Raw genomic sequence first — 17,496 nt, 5'->3', positions numbered from 1 at the left:
ACAAGTGGGACACAATCATGAAGTGGAACAACATTTATTGGATATTTCAAACTTTTTTAACAAATCAAAAACTGAAAAATTGGGCGTGCAAAATTATTCAGCCCCCTTAAGTTAATACTTTGTAGTGCCACCTTTTGCTGCGATTACAGCTGTAAGTCGCTTGGGGTATGTCTATATCAGTTTTGCACATCGAGAGACTTTTCTCCCATTCCTCCTTGCAAAACAGCTCGAGCTCAGTGAGGTTGGATGGAGAGCATTTGTGAACAGCAGTTTTCAGTTCTTTCCACAGATTCTCAATTGGATTCAGGTCTGCACTTTGACTTGGCCATTCTAACACCTGGATATGTTTATTTTTGAACCATTCCATTGTAGATTTTGCTTTATGTTTTGGATCATTGTCTTGTTGGAAGACAAATCTCCGTCCCAGTCTCAGGTCTTTTGCAGACTCCATCAGGTTTTCTTCCAGAATGGTCCTGTATTTGGCTCCATCCATCTTCCCATCAATTTTAACCATCTTCCCTGTCCCTGCTGAAGAAAAGCAGGCCCAAACCATGATGCTGCCACCACCATGTTTGACAGTGGGGATGGTTTGTTCAGGGTGATGAGCTGTGTTGCTTTTACGCCAAACATAACGTTTTGCATTGTTGCCAAAAAGTTCAATTTTGGTTTCATCTGACCAGAGCACCTTCTTCCACATGTTTGGTGTGTCCCCCAGGTGGCTTGTGGCAAACTTTAAACAACACTTTTTATGGATATCTTTAAGAAATGGCTTTCTTCTTGCCACTCTTCCATAAAGGCCAGATTTGTGCAATATACGACTGATTGTTGTCCTATGGACAGAGTCCATAGGACTCAGCTGTAGATCTCTGCAGTTCATCCAGAGTGATCATGGGCCTCTTGGCTGCATCTCTGATCAGTCTTCTCCTTGTATGAGCTGAAAGTTTAGAGGGACGGTCAGGTCTTGGTAGATTTGCAGTGGTCTGATACTCCTTCCATTTCAATATTATCGCTTGCACAGTGCTCCTTGGGATGTTTAAAGCTTGGGAGATCTTTTTGTATCCAAATCCGGCTTTAAACTTCTTCACAACAGTATCTCGGACCTGCCTGGTGTGTTCCTTGTTCTTCATGAGGCTCTCTGCGCTTTTAACGGACCTCTGAGACTATCACAGTGCAGGTGCATTTATACGGAGACTTGATTACACACAGGTGGATTGTATTTATCATCATTAGTCATTTAGGTCAACATTGGATCATTCAGAGATCCTCACTGAACTTCTGGAGAGAGTTTGCTGCACTGAAAGTAAAGGGGCTGAATCATTTTGCACGGCCAATTTTTCAGTTTTTGATTTGTTAAAAAAGTTTGAAATATCCAATAAATGTCGTTCCACTTCATGATTGTGTCCCACTTGTTGTTGATTCTTCACAAAAAAATACAGTTTTATATCTTTATGTTTGAAGCCTGAAATGTGGCAAAAGGTCGCAAAGTTCAAGGGGGCCGAATACTTTCGCAAGGCACTGTACCTAGTGATAGAAAGAGATCTGCTGATTTTCAGTACATTTACTGTGTGAAGTGACATTGGTAGTGACATTAACTCCGTACAGCTGGGGTATTCAAATCTGACCCTACGAGGTCCGGGGACTACTGCTGCTTTGGTCTTCTACCTGATAATTCATTGTATCCACCTGGTGTCTCAGGTCTTAATCATTTCCTGATTATGGGGAGGAGAATTTTAACAAAAATCTGTGGAACTGGCTTCGAGGTCCAGATTTGAATTTAAGGGCCATAGTTGAATACAGGTCTAATATAGGATGTAATTCTGACAGGATGATGAAAGACACGTATGAGGCGGGGCGAACGGTTCTGGCGCTGGACTTCATGGTGTTCACACTGCGTCTCATCCACATCTTCGCCATCCACAAGCAGCTAGGGCCCAAGATCATCATTGTGGAGAGGATGGTAACGTAGAGAACTGTTTAAAAGACAAACATGTATGACAAATGTACCAGGTTTATGACCCATAAATACAACGTAGCCCCACTAAAACACATTTTGAAAACTTTGATGTATTTGTGTATCAGGGTTGAGGTCAGTTCCATTTCAATTCCAGTCAATTCAGAAAGTAAACCAAAAATGGAAAAATAAAATAAAAACATTTGTGATTGATTATAATTATTTCCATTGTATTTGTAATTCCAGTGTACTTCCTGAATTGACTGTAATTGACCCCAACCCTGTTGTGTATAAATGGAATTGTGGTTCTAAGCTTACTTTATAACCTGGTACATTTGTAGTGTATGTCAGAGGAGGATTATAGGTCATGTTTGTACTCTGTTCTTCCTGACAGATGAAGGATGTGTTCTTCTTCCTGTTCTTCCTGAGTGTGTGGCTCATAGCGTACGGCGTGGCTACTCAGGCCCTTCTCCACCCCAACGACCCGCGCCTAGACTGGGTGTTTCGCAGGGTCCTGTATCGACCCTACCTGCACATCTTCGGCCAGATCCCATTGGAGGAGATTGACGGTGAGATAGAATGTTTTCTGTTTTTCTAGCAATGCCTCTGCTCTGTTATAGTCATGTACATGTAGTTCACATGTAGTTCACATGTTGTTCACATGTTGTTCAGTTCACATGTAGTTCACATGTTGTTCAGTTTACATGTAGTTCACATGTTGTTCAGTTTACATGTAGTTCACATGTTGTTCAGGTTACATGTAGTTTACATGTTGTTCAGTTTACATGTAGTTCACATGTTGTTCAGTTTACATGTAGTTCACATGTTGTTCAGTTCACATGTAGTTCACATGTAGGTCAGTTTACATGTAGTTTACATGTAGTTCACATGTTGTTCAGTTTACATGTAGTTCACATGTTGTTCAGTTTACATGTAGTTCACATGTAGGTCAGTTTACATGTAGTTCACATGTTGTTCAGTTTACATGTACATCACAGGAGGTTGGTAGCACCTTAATTAGGGAGGAGGAGCTCATGGTCATGTCTGGACGGAGTGGAATGGTATCAAATCCATCAAACACATGGTTTATATGGATCCATATTCTCCATTCCAGCCATTATCATGATCCATCCTCCCCTCAGCAGCCTCCACTGGTGCACATGTAGTTTACATGTAGTTCCGTTTACATGTAGATTACACTTAGTTTACATGTACTTCCGTTTACATGTAGTTTACATTTAGTTTACACTAAGTTTACATGTAGTCAGTTTATATGTAGTTTACATGTAGTCAGTTTACATGTAGTTTACACTTAGTTTACACTTAGTTTACATGTAGTTTACACTTAGTTTACATGTACTTCCGTTTACACATAGTTTACATGTAGTTTACATGTAGTTTACATGTAGTTTACATGTAGTTCAATTTAAATGTAGTTTACATGTACTTATGTTTATATGTAGTTTACATGTACTTATGTTTATATGTAGTTTACATGTACTTATGTTTACATGTAGTTTACACTTAGTTTACATGTACTTCCGTTTACACTTAGTTTACATGTAGTTTACATTTAGCCAGTTTACATGTAGTTTACATGTAGTTCAGTTTATATGTAGTTTACATGTACTTATGTTTATATGTAGTTTACATGTACTTATGTTTATATGTAGTTTACATGTACTTATGTTTATATGTAGTTTACATGTACTTATGTTTATATGTAGTTTACATGAAGATCTGTTTTCATGTCATTTACATGTGGTTCCATTTACATGTAGTTTTCATGTTGTTCACTTTACATGTAGTTTACGAGTAGTTCAGTTTCATTGTAGTTTATGATAGGTTGTATGATGAACAGAGTCCAGTCTCTGTAAGACAGAGGAGGCTACATGATGAACAGAGTAGTCTCTGTAAGACAGAGGAGGTTGTATGATAAACAGAGTCCAGTCTCTGTAAGACAGAGGAGGCTGCATGATAAACAGAGTCCAGTCTCTGTAAGACAGAGGAGGCTGCATGATAAACAGAGTCAAGTCTCTGTAAGACAGAGGAGGCTGCATGATAAACAGAGTCCAGTCTCTGTAAGACAGAGGTTGTATGATAAACAGTTTCGTTCAGTGGTACATCTTGTTCACTAATTGTTAGTGAATATAAGAGCCTTGGTGTAAACAAAGTATTTCAACATGCTTGACCACACTGCTGGGGCACTGCTCAGCGGGCGACCTCAGCGGGCGACCTGCGGGCGACCTCAGCGGGCGACCTGCGGGCGACCTGCGGGCGACCTGTGGGCGACCTCAGCGGGCGACCTGTGGGCGACCTCAGCGGGCGACCTGCGGGCGACCTGTGGGCGACCTCAGCGGGCGACCTCAGCGGGCGACCTGCGGGCGACCTCAGCGGGCGACCTGCGGGCGACCTGCGGGCGACCTCAGCGGGCGACCTCAGCGGGCGACCTGCGGGCGACCTGCGTCTGTGTTACGCAGTGCATTTTCTTGTTCTTAAAGGCAAATATCTGTGAACAACTGATAGTGAAGAACTATCTAATGTAATCTTCCCAGTGGCACGGATGCCCGAGACCAACTGTACCACGGTGATAGAGGAGATCATCATGGGAACTCTGCCCCCTTGTCCCAACATCTACGCCAACTGGCTGGTCATCCTACTGCTGGTCATCTTCTTACTGGTTACCAACGTTCTGCTGCTCAACCTCCTCATCGCCATGTTCAGGTCAGACTCAACGCACACGCTACTCTGCAGCTCAGTTGGTAGAACATGGGGCTTGACGACTACAGGATAGTGGGTTAAATTCTCAGGAAACCACCCGTATGTAAAATGAAAACATCTGCTAAATGGCAAATATGTACAAGGTCAGACTTAACACACACACACGTGCTTCTCAGCCCACAGTCATCACCCAGGAAAGAATAGTTTACTCTGATGAGGGAGACTCCAAAAACAAATCAAATCAAATGTATTTATATAGCCCTTCGTACATCAGCTGATATCTCAAAGTGCTGTACAGAAACCCAGCCTAAAACCCCAAACAGCAAGCAATGCAGAGCTTTTAATGGCTGACAGGAAGAGTCTGGCCTGAACTGTGACTGTCTCACACAACCATCTGATAGGATTATTATTAATAATAATAATGATTAAGGTTGTATATTTCACAGACATACACAATTCAACTGTCTCTCTACCTTTGGATTACTACAGAAAAAAGATGAATACTTACTCACATGTATCTCATTGATAGGTGAGAATTGTCTGTTAATTGAATGATTTGAATATTCCGCCCTGAAACATATAATTGTATGGAATTGATTAGAATGTATGAAATCATAGTCAATAAATGTGTAGTTCTAGTCAGGATTAGGGTAAAACAACATGCCTTTATGGTATTTTAAACACAGACTGTCTGAGCTTGGTGCCGACCTGACTAGAGATTTGGGAGAGAACGGGGAGTACGTCTCAAGGACAAGGTCACTATCTCTGTCGGCTGGGTAGTGAGACAGACAGTGTGTGCGTAGCAGGACATGTGTGTGTGTGTATGGTTGTGTGAATGTGTGTGTGTATGTGTGGGCGTGAGAAGTCAGTATAAAATGAATTGATTTGTATTCTTGACTTCAGAACGTCCCGTGAATAAACCTTTTTGACTATTTTAGCTGGCCTCCGTCTGTTTCATTCGACCAGGATCTTACACATTCTGGTTTACAGACTGAGTGATATAATTAAATTGGGTGATGTTCCTGGAGAACATAATTCTCCTAACACTCATGCAGTGTGTTCTCGCTGTGATCTTTCCTCCACCTGCGTGCCTACAGCTACACATTCCAGGTGGTGCAGGGAAACACAGACATCTTCTGGAAGTTCCAGAGGTACAACCTGATCGTGGAGTACCACAGCCGGCCAGCCTTGGCCCCGCCCTTCATCATCATCAGCCACTGTTCCCAGCTCCTCCTCAGCCTGGTCAAGAGTCCTGAGCCCAAACTGGAGCAACTAGGTAAGGCCAGAAACATACGTATTTTACATCACATTCATACGGACATGTATAGTTATGTAGGTATATAATTACACATACGCATTCACACATTCATACACAGTACATGTGTTTGTATACGCTGTCGGTTGCAGCAGCCCTACTGCACATCGTAGTGTGAACATACACAATGCAATTCAGTTTAATATGAAACATAACACACATGGACAGTATAGGTCCTTAAACCGTGGTGTTGGTGCTAGTATATAGATACTAACAGAGTGGTGTTGGTGCTAGTATATAGATACTAACAGAGTGGTGTTGGTGCTAGTATATAGATACTAACAGAGTGGTGTTGGTGCTAGTATATAGATACTAACAGAGTGGTGTTGGTGCTAGTATATAGATATGTACAGAGTGGTGTTGGTGCTAGTATATAGATACTAACAGAGTGGTGTTGGTGCTAGTATATAGATACTAACAGAGTGGTGTTGGTGATAGTACATAGATACTAACAGAGTGGTGTTGGTGCTAGTATATAGATACTAACAGAGTGGTGTTGGTGCTAGTACATAGATACTAACAGAGTGGTGTTGGTGCTAGTATATAGATACTAACAGAGTGGTGTTGGTGCTAGTATATAGATATGTACAGAGTGGTGTTGGTGCTAGTACAGTATATAGATACTAACAGAGTGGTGTTGGTGCTAGTATATAGATACTAACAGAGTGGTGTTGGTGCTAGTATATAGATACTAACAGAGTGGTGTTGGTGCTAGTATATAGATACTAACAGAGTGGTGTTGGTGCTAGTATATAGATACTAACAGAGTGGTGTTGGTGCTAGTATATAGATACTAACAGAGTGGTGTTGGTGCTAGTATATAGATACTAACAGAGTGGTGTTGGTGCTAGTATATAGATACTAACAGAGTGGTGTTGGTGCTAGTATATAGATACTAACAGAGTGGTGTTGGCGCTAGTATATAGATACTAACAGAGTGGTGTTGGTGCTAGTATATAGATACTAACAGAGTGGTGTTGGTGGTAGTTAATAGATACTAACAGAGTGGTGTTGGTGCTAGTATATAGATACTAACAGAGTGGTGTTGGTGCTAGTATATAGATACTAACAGAGTGGTGTTGGTGCTAGTATATAGATACTAACAGAGTGGTGTTGGTGCTAGTATATAGATACTAACAGAGTGGTGTTGGTGATAGTACAGTATATAGATACTAACAGAGTGGTGTTGGTGCTAGTACAGTATATAGATACTAACAGAGTGGTGTTGGTGCTAGTATATAGATACTAACAGAGTGGTGTTGGTGCTAGTATATAGATACTAACAGAGTGGTGTTGGTGCTAGTATACAGATACTAACAGAGTGGTGTTGGTGGTAGTTAATAGATACTAACAGAGTGGTGTTGGTGCTAGTATATAGATACTAACAGAGTGGTGTTGGTGCTAGTATATAGATACTAACAGAGTGGTGTTGGTGATAGTACATAGATACTAACAGAGTGGTGTTGGTGCTAGTATATAGATACTAACAGAGTGGTGTTGGTGCTAGTATATAGATACTAACAGAGTGGTGTTGGTGCTAGTATATAGATACTAACAGAGTGGTGTTGGTGATAGTACATAGATACTAACAGAGTGGTGTTGGTGATAGTACATAGATACTAACAGAGTGGTGTTGGTGCTAGTATACAGATACTAACAGAGTGGTGTTGGTGTTAGTATACAGATACTAACAGAGTGGTGTTGGTGCTAGTATATAGATATGTACAGAGTGGTGTTGGTGCTAGTACAGTATATAGATACTAACAGAGTGGTGTTGGTGCTAGTACATAGATACTAACAGAGTGGTGTTGGTTCTAGTACATAGATACTAACAGAGTGGTGTTGGTGCTAGTATACAGTATAGATACTTACAGAGTGGTATTGATGATAGTATATAAATGCTTACAGAGTGGTGTTGGTGTTGTGTGTTCAGAGAGGGAGCTGCCTGCAGGTCTGGACCAGAGGTTGATGACCTGGGAGACAGTACAGAAGGAGAACTATCTGGCCAAACTGGAACGGCAGCATCTGGAGAGCAGTGAGGAGAGACTGAAGAGCACCTCTTCCAAGTAACTCTTTGACAATGCTTTGTTCTGTAAATGGTATTGATCCATTTCCACCACGTTGTGTGTGCTGTATATTTCTAATTCTTATGACAGGGTAGCCTAGTGGTTAGCGTGTTGGACTAGTAACCGAAAGGTTGCAAGTTCATATCCCCGAGTTGACAAAGTATAAATCTGTTGTTCTGCCCCTGAACAGGCAGTTTACCCACTGTTCCTAGGCCATCATTGAAAATAAGAATTTGTTCTTAACTGACTTGCCTAGCTAAATAAACGTTTAAAATGTTTTTTTAAATACTACCTTTAAGACAGGAGTCTGTATCCTTCAATTATGTCTTTGATATTCAATGTGTTTTTCAAATGTTTTTCTTTGTGACAAAAGGGTTCAGAGCTTATTGAAGATTGTTGGAGGATTCAAGGAGCAAGAGAAGCGAATGTCATCCATGGAAGCTCAGGTGCAAAAATAGAGAGACATTGATTTATTATGCCTGGCATAATGGAAACAATAGAGTAGTCCCAAAAGTGGAAACTCGGCCGGACAACACTAGTGATGGTACATGTGTGTGTATTATCAAAGGTGTGTAAAAGGTTTGCCTCTGTCTGTCCCACCCCCAGGTGAAGTACTGTGGGGAGGTGCTGTCCTGGATCTCTGAGTGCTTTTCCCAGAGTACACTCAAGTGTGAGAGAGAGGCCCCCAGAGTTCCATGTGAGTGATGATGCTAACGATGATCATGATGATGCTAGTGATGATACTAGTGATGATACTAGTGATGATGCTAGTGATGATGATAATGATGATCATGATGATACTAGTGATGATGATGATGATGATGATGATAATGATGATGCTAGTGAGAATACTAGTGATGATGATACTACTGATGATACTAGTGATGATTCTAGTGACGATGATCATGATGATAGTAGTGATGATACTAATGATGATCATGATGATACTAGTGATGATGATCATGATGATACTAGTGATGATGCTAGTGATGATGCTAGTGATGATGCTAGTGAGGATACTAGTGATGATGATACTACTGATGATACTAGTGATGATTCTAGTGACGATGATCATGATGATAGTAGTGATGATACTAGTGATGATGCTAGTGAGAATACTAGGGATGATGCTAGTGATGATGATCATGATAATACTAGTGATGACACTTATAATGATACTAGAGATGATACTAGAGATGATACTAGTGATGATGCTAGTGATTATGCTAGTGATGATACTAGTGATTATGCTAGTGATGATACTAGTGATTATGCTAGTGATTATGCTAGTGATGATACTAGTGATGATGCTAGTGATGATGCTAGCGATTATGATCATGATAGTGATGATGCTATTGATGATGCTAGTGTCGTGTCTTTGGCTATGCCGGATTAATTGCTAAGACATGCTATTCTATAAAATAATTTCTCCGTAATTAATATCACCTGATTGAGCTAATCATGTAAATGTAATTAACTAGAGTCAGGCACCACAAAATAATATTTATAGAGCTGTTATCTTCCGAATAAACTCTTAAAGATCTAGTAATATTTTTCATCAATCGTCATCTTACTTCAGTCTCATAATCTGAAAGTTGTAAATTCTTGGTTATCTGCAAGAACCCTGGCTAACAATTTGAATCAGCAATACAAAATTGGGTTTAATTATTTTTTTACTAAATACCTAACCAATCACTCAGAACTACATATACAAAGAATGAATTATACCTGGATAATGATGATCGTCATAAAGGAAAACGTCCCTAGTGGGTCGGAACAGATATGACAGCTTGTTACACAAAGGAAAAGGGTCTGGGTTGAGTGAAAGAGCGGGAAGACAGGAACAAAGGCGAAGCTGTGCTATCGTACAGTATCTTATGCATTCTAAATTACTGCCCATTTGGAAAAGGAAAATGCAATAAATATTTACTCTTAGCTGCACTTCAGTAGGTTGGTGGTAGATGGAAGACCGTGTTGCCAAACCGAGTCCTTTGTCCTTTGAAGAATGTCTCTGGTGGTCACTTGGATAAGTTGTAGTAACGTCGTTGTTTGGTAGATGGGATATTCTGTCTGTTCCTTCCTAACCAGCGTTTGCAGCTGCGGTCGCTAACTCAACGGCTAGGAGGTATCACTTCTGTCGTGAATAAGAGTTCAAAGTTCATACCATTCTCAACCAAAGCTCATGCTGATGTTGGCTTCGTTCGGTAGTTTTATCTGAACCATTCTGACATAGGATCGTCATCCTACCTCATTGGAACAGGAGGTTATATTGTCGTCAAGGCTTTATATAGGAAGGGAGAGGAGGGCTTGTTTGAAAAGTTTTATAGCCCTTGTCCCTTCACAGGGGAGGGCCACTGAATGAGCAGCCCTATCTTATGAAAATCCAAATCTCACATTTTAGAAGCTAAAATCACATTTCATCCCATCATAAATAATTTCATATTCAAACATTTAAATTGAACAACAATTCCATGTGAATCCGATAACTCTGATGTGTAGACTTTCCACTGTAGAGTTTATGTCATCTTATCATTGATGAGAATGTCTCAGATGACAACCGAACTGACATCATATTCATTAAGTACCACCGCATATGTTCAATTGTTCGGAACACCAGAATATAGTTCATTTCCCCCCACATTCTGACGTTCCCAGAAACTCTGTGTTAACCAAGTTTTTTTTAAATGTAACCTCAGTAGGTTAGAGAGAGGAAAAAGGGGGGAAGAGGTATTTATGACTGTCATAAACCTAACCCCCAGGCCAACGTCATGACACTAGTGCTGATACTAGTGAGGAGGCTAGTGAGGATACTAATAATGATGCTAGTGAGGATACTAGTAATGATAATAGTGATGATACTAGTGATGATGATCATGATGATACTAGTTATGGTACTAGTGATGATGATCATGATGACACTAGTGGTGATGTAGGGATGCTACTAGTGATGATACTCGTGGTGATAGTGGTGATGTAGGGATGATACTAGTGATGATACTCGTGGTGATAGTGGTGATGTAGGGATGCTACTAGTGATGATACTCGTGGTGATAGTGGTGATGTAGGGATGCTACTAGTGATGATACTCGTGGTGATAGTGGTGATGTAGGGATGATACTAGTGATGATGCTAGTGATGATCATGATCATACTAGAGGTTTTTTACAACAATATACTGTAGATGCTAGTGGTTACAATGACTGGTGATGAAGTCAATTCATAGTATAGAAGGTGTGAACTTGTGATTTGTTGCTGTTGTTAACCTAGTGGTTATAAGTGATTTGCAGGTATGAAGCATTGTTGACAAAGTGGGTGTGTGTTCTGGGTGGGTTGTACAGAGAGGAACTGTCTGTTTAAAACAGCATAGTCTAAATGTCAATATTTCAGCTGTCAAGGCTACTGGTGTCACAGCTGTGAAGGCCGGCGCTTCCAGAGATCCCCCTCAGAATGTGTCAGACAAGGAGGTCGAGCCAGAGAGGATAGAGGCTAAACTAGGCCCCTCGGGATACGGAGCCAACAAGAGGTTTCCTTACATCGACCAATAACATCCACATCAAAAGTAGTGTTTTTGGAATGTGAATCCCAGCCTGGAAATCGAAGCACTAATTTTCTAAATGTTTTTAGTTTTCTAGTTGAGACATGACTGAATCTGAATCCCAAGTGCCTTATTAAAATGAAGAGCCTTGATCCAAATGTGTCTGACTGTGATTTGTGATGTACCCATGTTTCTACTCAAGAGTGCCACCACCAAATACATTAACAAATATCTCAGTACCAATAATAATTTACAAGTGACAAATACAAATTAATTTGATTTGGATTTATTGTTAAGACCCTTTGCAACCACTTATTTAAAAGAGACAAAGGAACGGATGCTTTTTTCTTCTCTAGAAAAACCATATATTTTTCCCCCACTAATTATTATTTTTTTAAACGTTTTTTTTTCTTCAATTTTCTCCCCAATTTCGTGGTATCCAATTGTTTAGTAGCTATTATCTTGTCTCATCGCTACAACTCCCGTACGGGCTCGGTAGAGACGAAGGTTGAAAGTCATGAGTCCCCCGATACACAACCCAACCAAGCCGCACTGCTTCTTAACACAGCGCCATCCAACCCGGCAGCCAGCCGTACCAATGTGTCGGAAGAAACCTGGCAACCGGCAACCGTTTATAGCCATGTTAGTTTCTACTTCCTGTATATAGCCATGTTAGTTTCTACTTCCTGTATATAGCCATGTTAGTTTCTACTTCCTGTATATAGCCATGTTAGTTTTTACTTCCTGTATATGGCCATGTTAGTTTCTACTTCCTGTATATAGCCATGTTAGTTTCTACTTCCTGTATATAGCCATGTTAGTTTCTACTTCCTGTATATAGCCATGTTAGTTTCTACTCCCTGTATATAGCCATGTTAGTTTCTACATCCTGTATATAGCCAGTTAGTTTCTACTCCCTGTATATAGCCATGTTAGTTTCTACTTCCTGTATATGGCCATGTTAGTTTCTACTTCCTGTATATAGCCATGTTAGTTTCTACTCCCTGTATATAGCCATGTTAGTTTCTACTCCCTGTATATAGCCGTTAGTTTCTACTCCCTGTATATGGCCATGTTAGTTTCTACTCCCTGTATATAGCCATGTTAGTTTCTACTTCCTGTATATAGCCATGTTAGTTTCTACTTCCTGTATATAGCCATGTTAGTTTCTACTCCCTGTATATAGCCATGTTTGTTTTTACTTCCTGTATATGGCCATGTTAGTTTCTACTCCCTGTATATAGCCATGTTAGTTTCTACTCCCTGTATATGGCCATGTTAGTTTCTACTCCCTGTATATAGCCATGTTAGTTTCTACTTCCTGTATATAGCCATGTTTGTTTCTACTTCCTGTATATAGCCATGTTAGTTTCTACTCCCTGTATATAGCCATGTTAGTTTCTACTTCCTGTATATAGCCATGTTAGTTTCTACTCCCTGTATATAGCCATGTTAGTTTCTACTTCCTGTATATAGCCATGTTAGTTTCTACTTCCTGTATATAGCCATGTTAGTTTCTACTCCCTGTATATAGCCATGTTAGTTTCTACTTCCTGTATATAGCCATGTTAGTTTCTACTCCCTGTATATAGCCATGTTAGTTTCTACTCCCTGTATATAGCCATGTTAGTTTCTACTCCCTGTATATAGCCATGTTAGTTTCTACTCCCTGTATATAGCCATGTTAGTTTCTACTCCCTGTATATAGCCATGTTAGTTTCTACTCCCTGTATATGGCCATGTTAGTTTCTACTCCCTGTATATGGCCATGTTAGTTTCTACTCCCTGTATATAGCCATGTTTGTTTCTACTTCCTGTATATAGCCATGTTAGTTTCTACTCCCTGTATATAGCCATGTTTGTTTCTTCTTCCTGTATACAGCCATGTTAGTTTCTACTCCCTGTATATAGCCATGTTAGTTTCTACTTCCTGTATATAGCCATGTTAGTTTCTACTCCCTGTATATAGCCATGTTTGTTTCTTCTTCCTGTATACAGCCATGTTAGTTTCTACTCCCTGTATATAGCCATGTTTGTTTCTTCTTCCTGTATACAGCCATGTTAGTTTCTACTCCCTGTATATAGCCATGTTAGTTTCTACTCCCTGTATATAGCCATGTTAGTTTCTACTTCCTGTATATAGCCATGTTAGTTTCTACTCCCTGTATATAGCCATGTTAGTTTCTACTCCCTGTATATAGCCATGTTAGTTTCTACTCCCTGTATATAGCCATGTTAGTTTCTACTCCCTGTATATAGCCATGTTAGTTTCTACTCCCTGTATATGGCCATGTTAGTTTCTACTCCCTGTATATAGCCATGTTAGTTTCTACTTCCTGTATATAGCCATGTTTGTTTCTACTTCCTGTATATAGCCATGTTAGTTTCTACTCCCTGTATATAGCCATGTTTGTTTCTACTTCCTGTATATAGCCATGTTAGTTTCTACTCCCTGTATATGGCCATGTTAGTTTCTACTCCCTGTATATAGCCATGTTAGTTTCTACTTCCTGTATATAGCCATGTTTGTTTCTACTTCCTGTATATAGCCATGTTAGTTTCTACTCCCTGTATATAGCCATGTTTGTTTCTACTTCCTGTATATAGCCATGTTAGTTTCTACTTCCTGTATATAGCCATGTTTGTTTCTACTTCCTGTATATAGCCATGTTAGTTTCTACTTCCTGTATATAGCCATGTTTGTTTCTACTTCCTGTATATAGCCATGTTAGTTTCTACTCCCTGTATATAGCCATGTTAGTTTCTACTTCCTGTATATAGCCATGTTTGTTTCTACTTCCTGTATACAGCCATGTTAGTTTCTACTCCCTGTATATAGCCATGTTAGTTTCTACTCCCTGTATATAGCCATGTTAGTTTCTACTTCCTGTATATAGCCATGTTTGTTTCTACTTCCTGTATACAGCCATGTTAGTTTCTACTCCCTGTATATAGCCATGTTAGTTTCTACTCCCTGTATATAGCCATGTTTGTTTCTACTTCCTGTATATAGCCATGTTAGTTTCTACTCCCTGTATATAGCCATGTTAGTTTCTACTTCCTGTATATAGCCATGTTTGTTTCTACTTCCTGTATACAGCCATGTTAGTTTCTACTCCCTGTATATAGCCATGTTAGTTTCTACTTCCTGTATATAGCCATGTTTGTTTCTACTCCCTGTATATAGCCATGTTTGTTTCTACTCCCTGTATATAGCCATGTTAGTTTCTACTTCCTGTATATAGCCATGTTAGTTTCTACTCCCTGTATATAGCCATGTTTGTTTCTACTTCCTGTATATAGCCATGTTAGTTTCTACTCCCTGTATATGGCCATGTTTGTTTCTACTCCCTGTATATAGCCATGTTTGTTTCTACTTCCTGTATATAGCCATGTTAGTTTCTACTCCCTGTATATAGCCATGTTTGTTTCTACTCCCTGTATATAGCCATGTTAGTTTCTACTCCCTGTATATAGCCATGTTAGTTTCTACTCCCTGTATATAGCCATGTTAGTTTCTACTCCCTGTATATAGCCATGTTAGTTTCTACTCCCTGTATATAGCCATGTTTGTTTCTACTTCCTGTATATAGCCATGTTAGTTTCTACTCCCTGTACATAGCCATGTTAGTTTCTACTCCCTGTATATAGCCATGTTTGTTTCTACTTCCTGTATATAGCCATGTTAGTTTCTACTTCCTGTATATAGCCATGTTAGTTTCTACTCCCTGTATATAGCCATGTTAGTTTCTACTCCCTGTATATAGCCATGTTAGTTTCTACTCCCTGTATATAGCCATGTTTGTTTCTACTTCCTGTATATAGCCATGTTAGTTTCTACTCCCTGTATATGGCCATGTTAGTTTCTACTTCCTGTATATAGCCAGTTAGTTTCTACTTCCTGTATATAGCCATGTTTGTTTCTACTTCCTGTATATAGCCATGTTAGTTTCTACTCCCTGTATATAGCCATGTTAGTTTCTACTCCCTGTATATAGCCATGTTTGTTTCTACTTCCTGTATATAGCCATGTTAGTTTCTACTCCCTGTATATGGCCATGTTAGTTTCTACTTCCTGTATATAGCCAGTTAGTTTCTACTTCCTGTATATAGCCATGTTTGTTTCTACTTCCTGTATATAGCCATGTTAGTTTCTACTCCCTGTATATAGCCATGTTTGTTTCTACTTCCTGTATACAGCCATGTTTGTTTCTACTTCCTGTATACAGCCATGTTTGTTTCTACTTCCTGTATATAGCCATGTTAGTTTCTACTCCCTGTATATGGCCATGTTAGTTTCTACTTCCTGTATATAGCCAGTTAGTTTCTACTTCCTGTATATAGCCATGTTAGTTTCTACTCCCTGTATATAGCCATGTTAGTTTCTACTTCCTGTATATAGCCATGTTAGTTTCTACTTCCTGTATACAGCCATGTTAGTTTCTACTTCCTGTATATAGCCATGTTAGTTTCTACTCCCTGTATATAGCCATGTTAGTTTCTACTCCCTGTATATAGCCATGTTAGTTTCTACTTCCTGTATATAGCCATGTTAGTTTCTACTCCCTGTATATAGCCATGTTAGTTTCTACTCCCTGTATATAGCCATGTTAGTTTCTACTTCCTGTATATAGCCATGTTAGTTTCTACTCCCTGTATATAGCCATGTTAGTTTCTACTCCCTGTATATAGCCATGTTAGTTTCTACTCCCTGTATATAGCCATGTTTGTTTCTACTTCCTGTATATAGCCGTTAGTTTCTACTCCCTGTATATGGCCATGTTTGTTTCTACTTCCTGTATATAGCCATGTTTGTTTCTACTTCCTGTATACAGCCATGTTTGTTTCTACTTCCTGTATACAGCCATGTTTGTTTCTACTTCCTGTATATAGCCATGTTAGTTTCTACTTCCTGTATATAGCCATGTTAGTTTCTACTCCCTGTATATAGCCGTTAGTTTCTACTCCCTGTATATGGCCATGTTTGTTTCTACTTCCTGTATATAGCCATGTTTGTTTCTACTCCCTGTATATGGCCATGTTTGTTTCTACTTCCTGTATATGGCCATGTTTGTTTCTACTTCCTGTATATAGCCATGTTTGTTTCTACTTCCTGTATATAGCCGTTAGTTTCTACTCCCTGTATATGGCCATGTTAGTTTCTACTTCCTGTATATGGCCATGTTAGTTTCTACTCCCTGTATATAGCCATGTTTGTTTCTACTTCCTGTATATGGCCATGTTAGTTTCTACTTCCTGTATATGGCCATGTTAGTTTCTACTCCCTGTATATAGCCATGTTAGTTTCTACTCCCTGTATATGGCCATGTTAGTTTCTACTTCCTGTATATAGCCATGTTAGTTTCTACTTCCTGTATATAGCCATGTTTGTTTCTACTTCCTGTATATGGCCATGTTAGTTTCTACTCCCTGTATATGGCCATGTTAGTTTCTACTTCCTGTATATAGCCATGTTAGTTTCTACTTCCTGTATATAGCCATGTTAGTTTCTACTTCCTGTATATAGCCATGTTAGTTTCTACTTCCTGTATATGGCCATGTTAGTTTCTACTTCCTGTATATAGCCATGTTAGTTTCTACTTCCTGTATATAGCCATGTTTGTTTCTACTTCCTGTATATGGCCATGTTAGTTTCTACTCCCTGTATATGGCCATGTTAGTTTCTACTTCCTGTATATAGCCATGTTAGTTTCTACTTCCTGTATATAGCCATGTTTGTTTCTACTTCCTGTATATAGCCGTTAGTTTCTACTCCCTGTATATAGCCATGTTTGTTTCTACTTCCTGTATATAGCCATGTTAGTTTCTACTTCCTGTATATAGCCGTTAGTTTCTACTCCCTGTATATAGCCATGTTTGTTTCTACTTCCTGTATATAGCCATGTTTG

The 17,496-nt window shown here is 39.5% G+C and overlaps 1 protein-coding gene across 1 annotated transcript in view; it reads left to right on the top strand.

Moving 5' to 3' along the window:
• The window catches only part of LOC109885755 (transient receptor potential cation channel subfamily M member 5), a 45,580-nt gene extending 33,841 nt beyond the window's left edge, over nucleotides 1-11,739 (top strand). Inside the window, exons 19-26 of the mRNA XM_031818178.1 lie at nucleotides 1,825-1,957; nucleotides 2,346-2,520; nucleotides 4,507-4,675; nucleotides 5,770-5,948; nucleotides 7,921-8,053; nucleotides 8,427-8,499; nucleotides 8,660-8,750; nucleotides 11,440-11,739. Of these exons, the coding sequence (XP_031674038.1) occupies nucleotides 1,825-1,957; nucleotides 2,346-2,520; nucleotides 4,507-4,675; nucleotides 5,770-5,948; nucleotides 7,921-8,053; nucleotides 8,427-8,499; nucleotides 8,660-8,750; nucleotides 11,440-11,597 (1,111 nt within the window). The 3' untranslated portion in view covers nucleotides 11,598-11,739. The remainder of the gene's footprint in view (nucleotides 1-1,824; nucleotides 1,958-2,345; nucleotides 2,521-4,506; nucleotides 4,676-5,769; nucleotides 5,949-7,920; nucleotides 8,054-8,426; nucleotides 8,500-8,659; nucleotides 8,751-11,439) is intronic.
• The last annotated feature ends 5,757 nt before the right edge of the window (nucleotides 11,740-17,496 follow it).

Source organism: Oncorhynchus kisutch, unplaced genomic scaffold, assembly GCF_002021735.2.
Source record: "Oncorhynchus kisutch isolate 150728-3 unplaced genomic scaffold, Okis_V2 scaffold1280, whole genome shotgun sequence".
NCBI classification, from domain to species: domain Eukaryota; kingdom Metazoa; phylum Chordata; class Actinopteri; order Salmoniformes; family Salmonidae; genus Oncorhynchus; species Oncorhynchus kisutch.
This window is presented reverse-complemented; position numbering and strand designations above follow the sequence as displayed.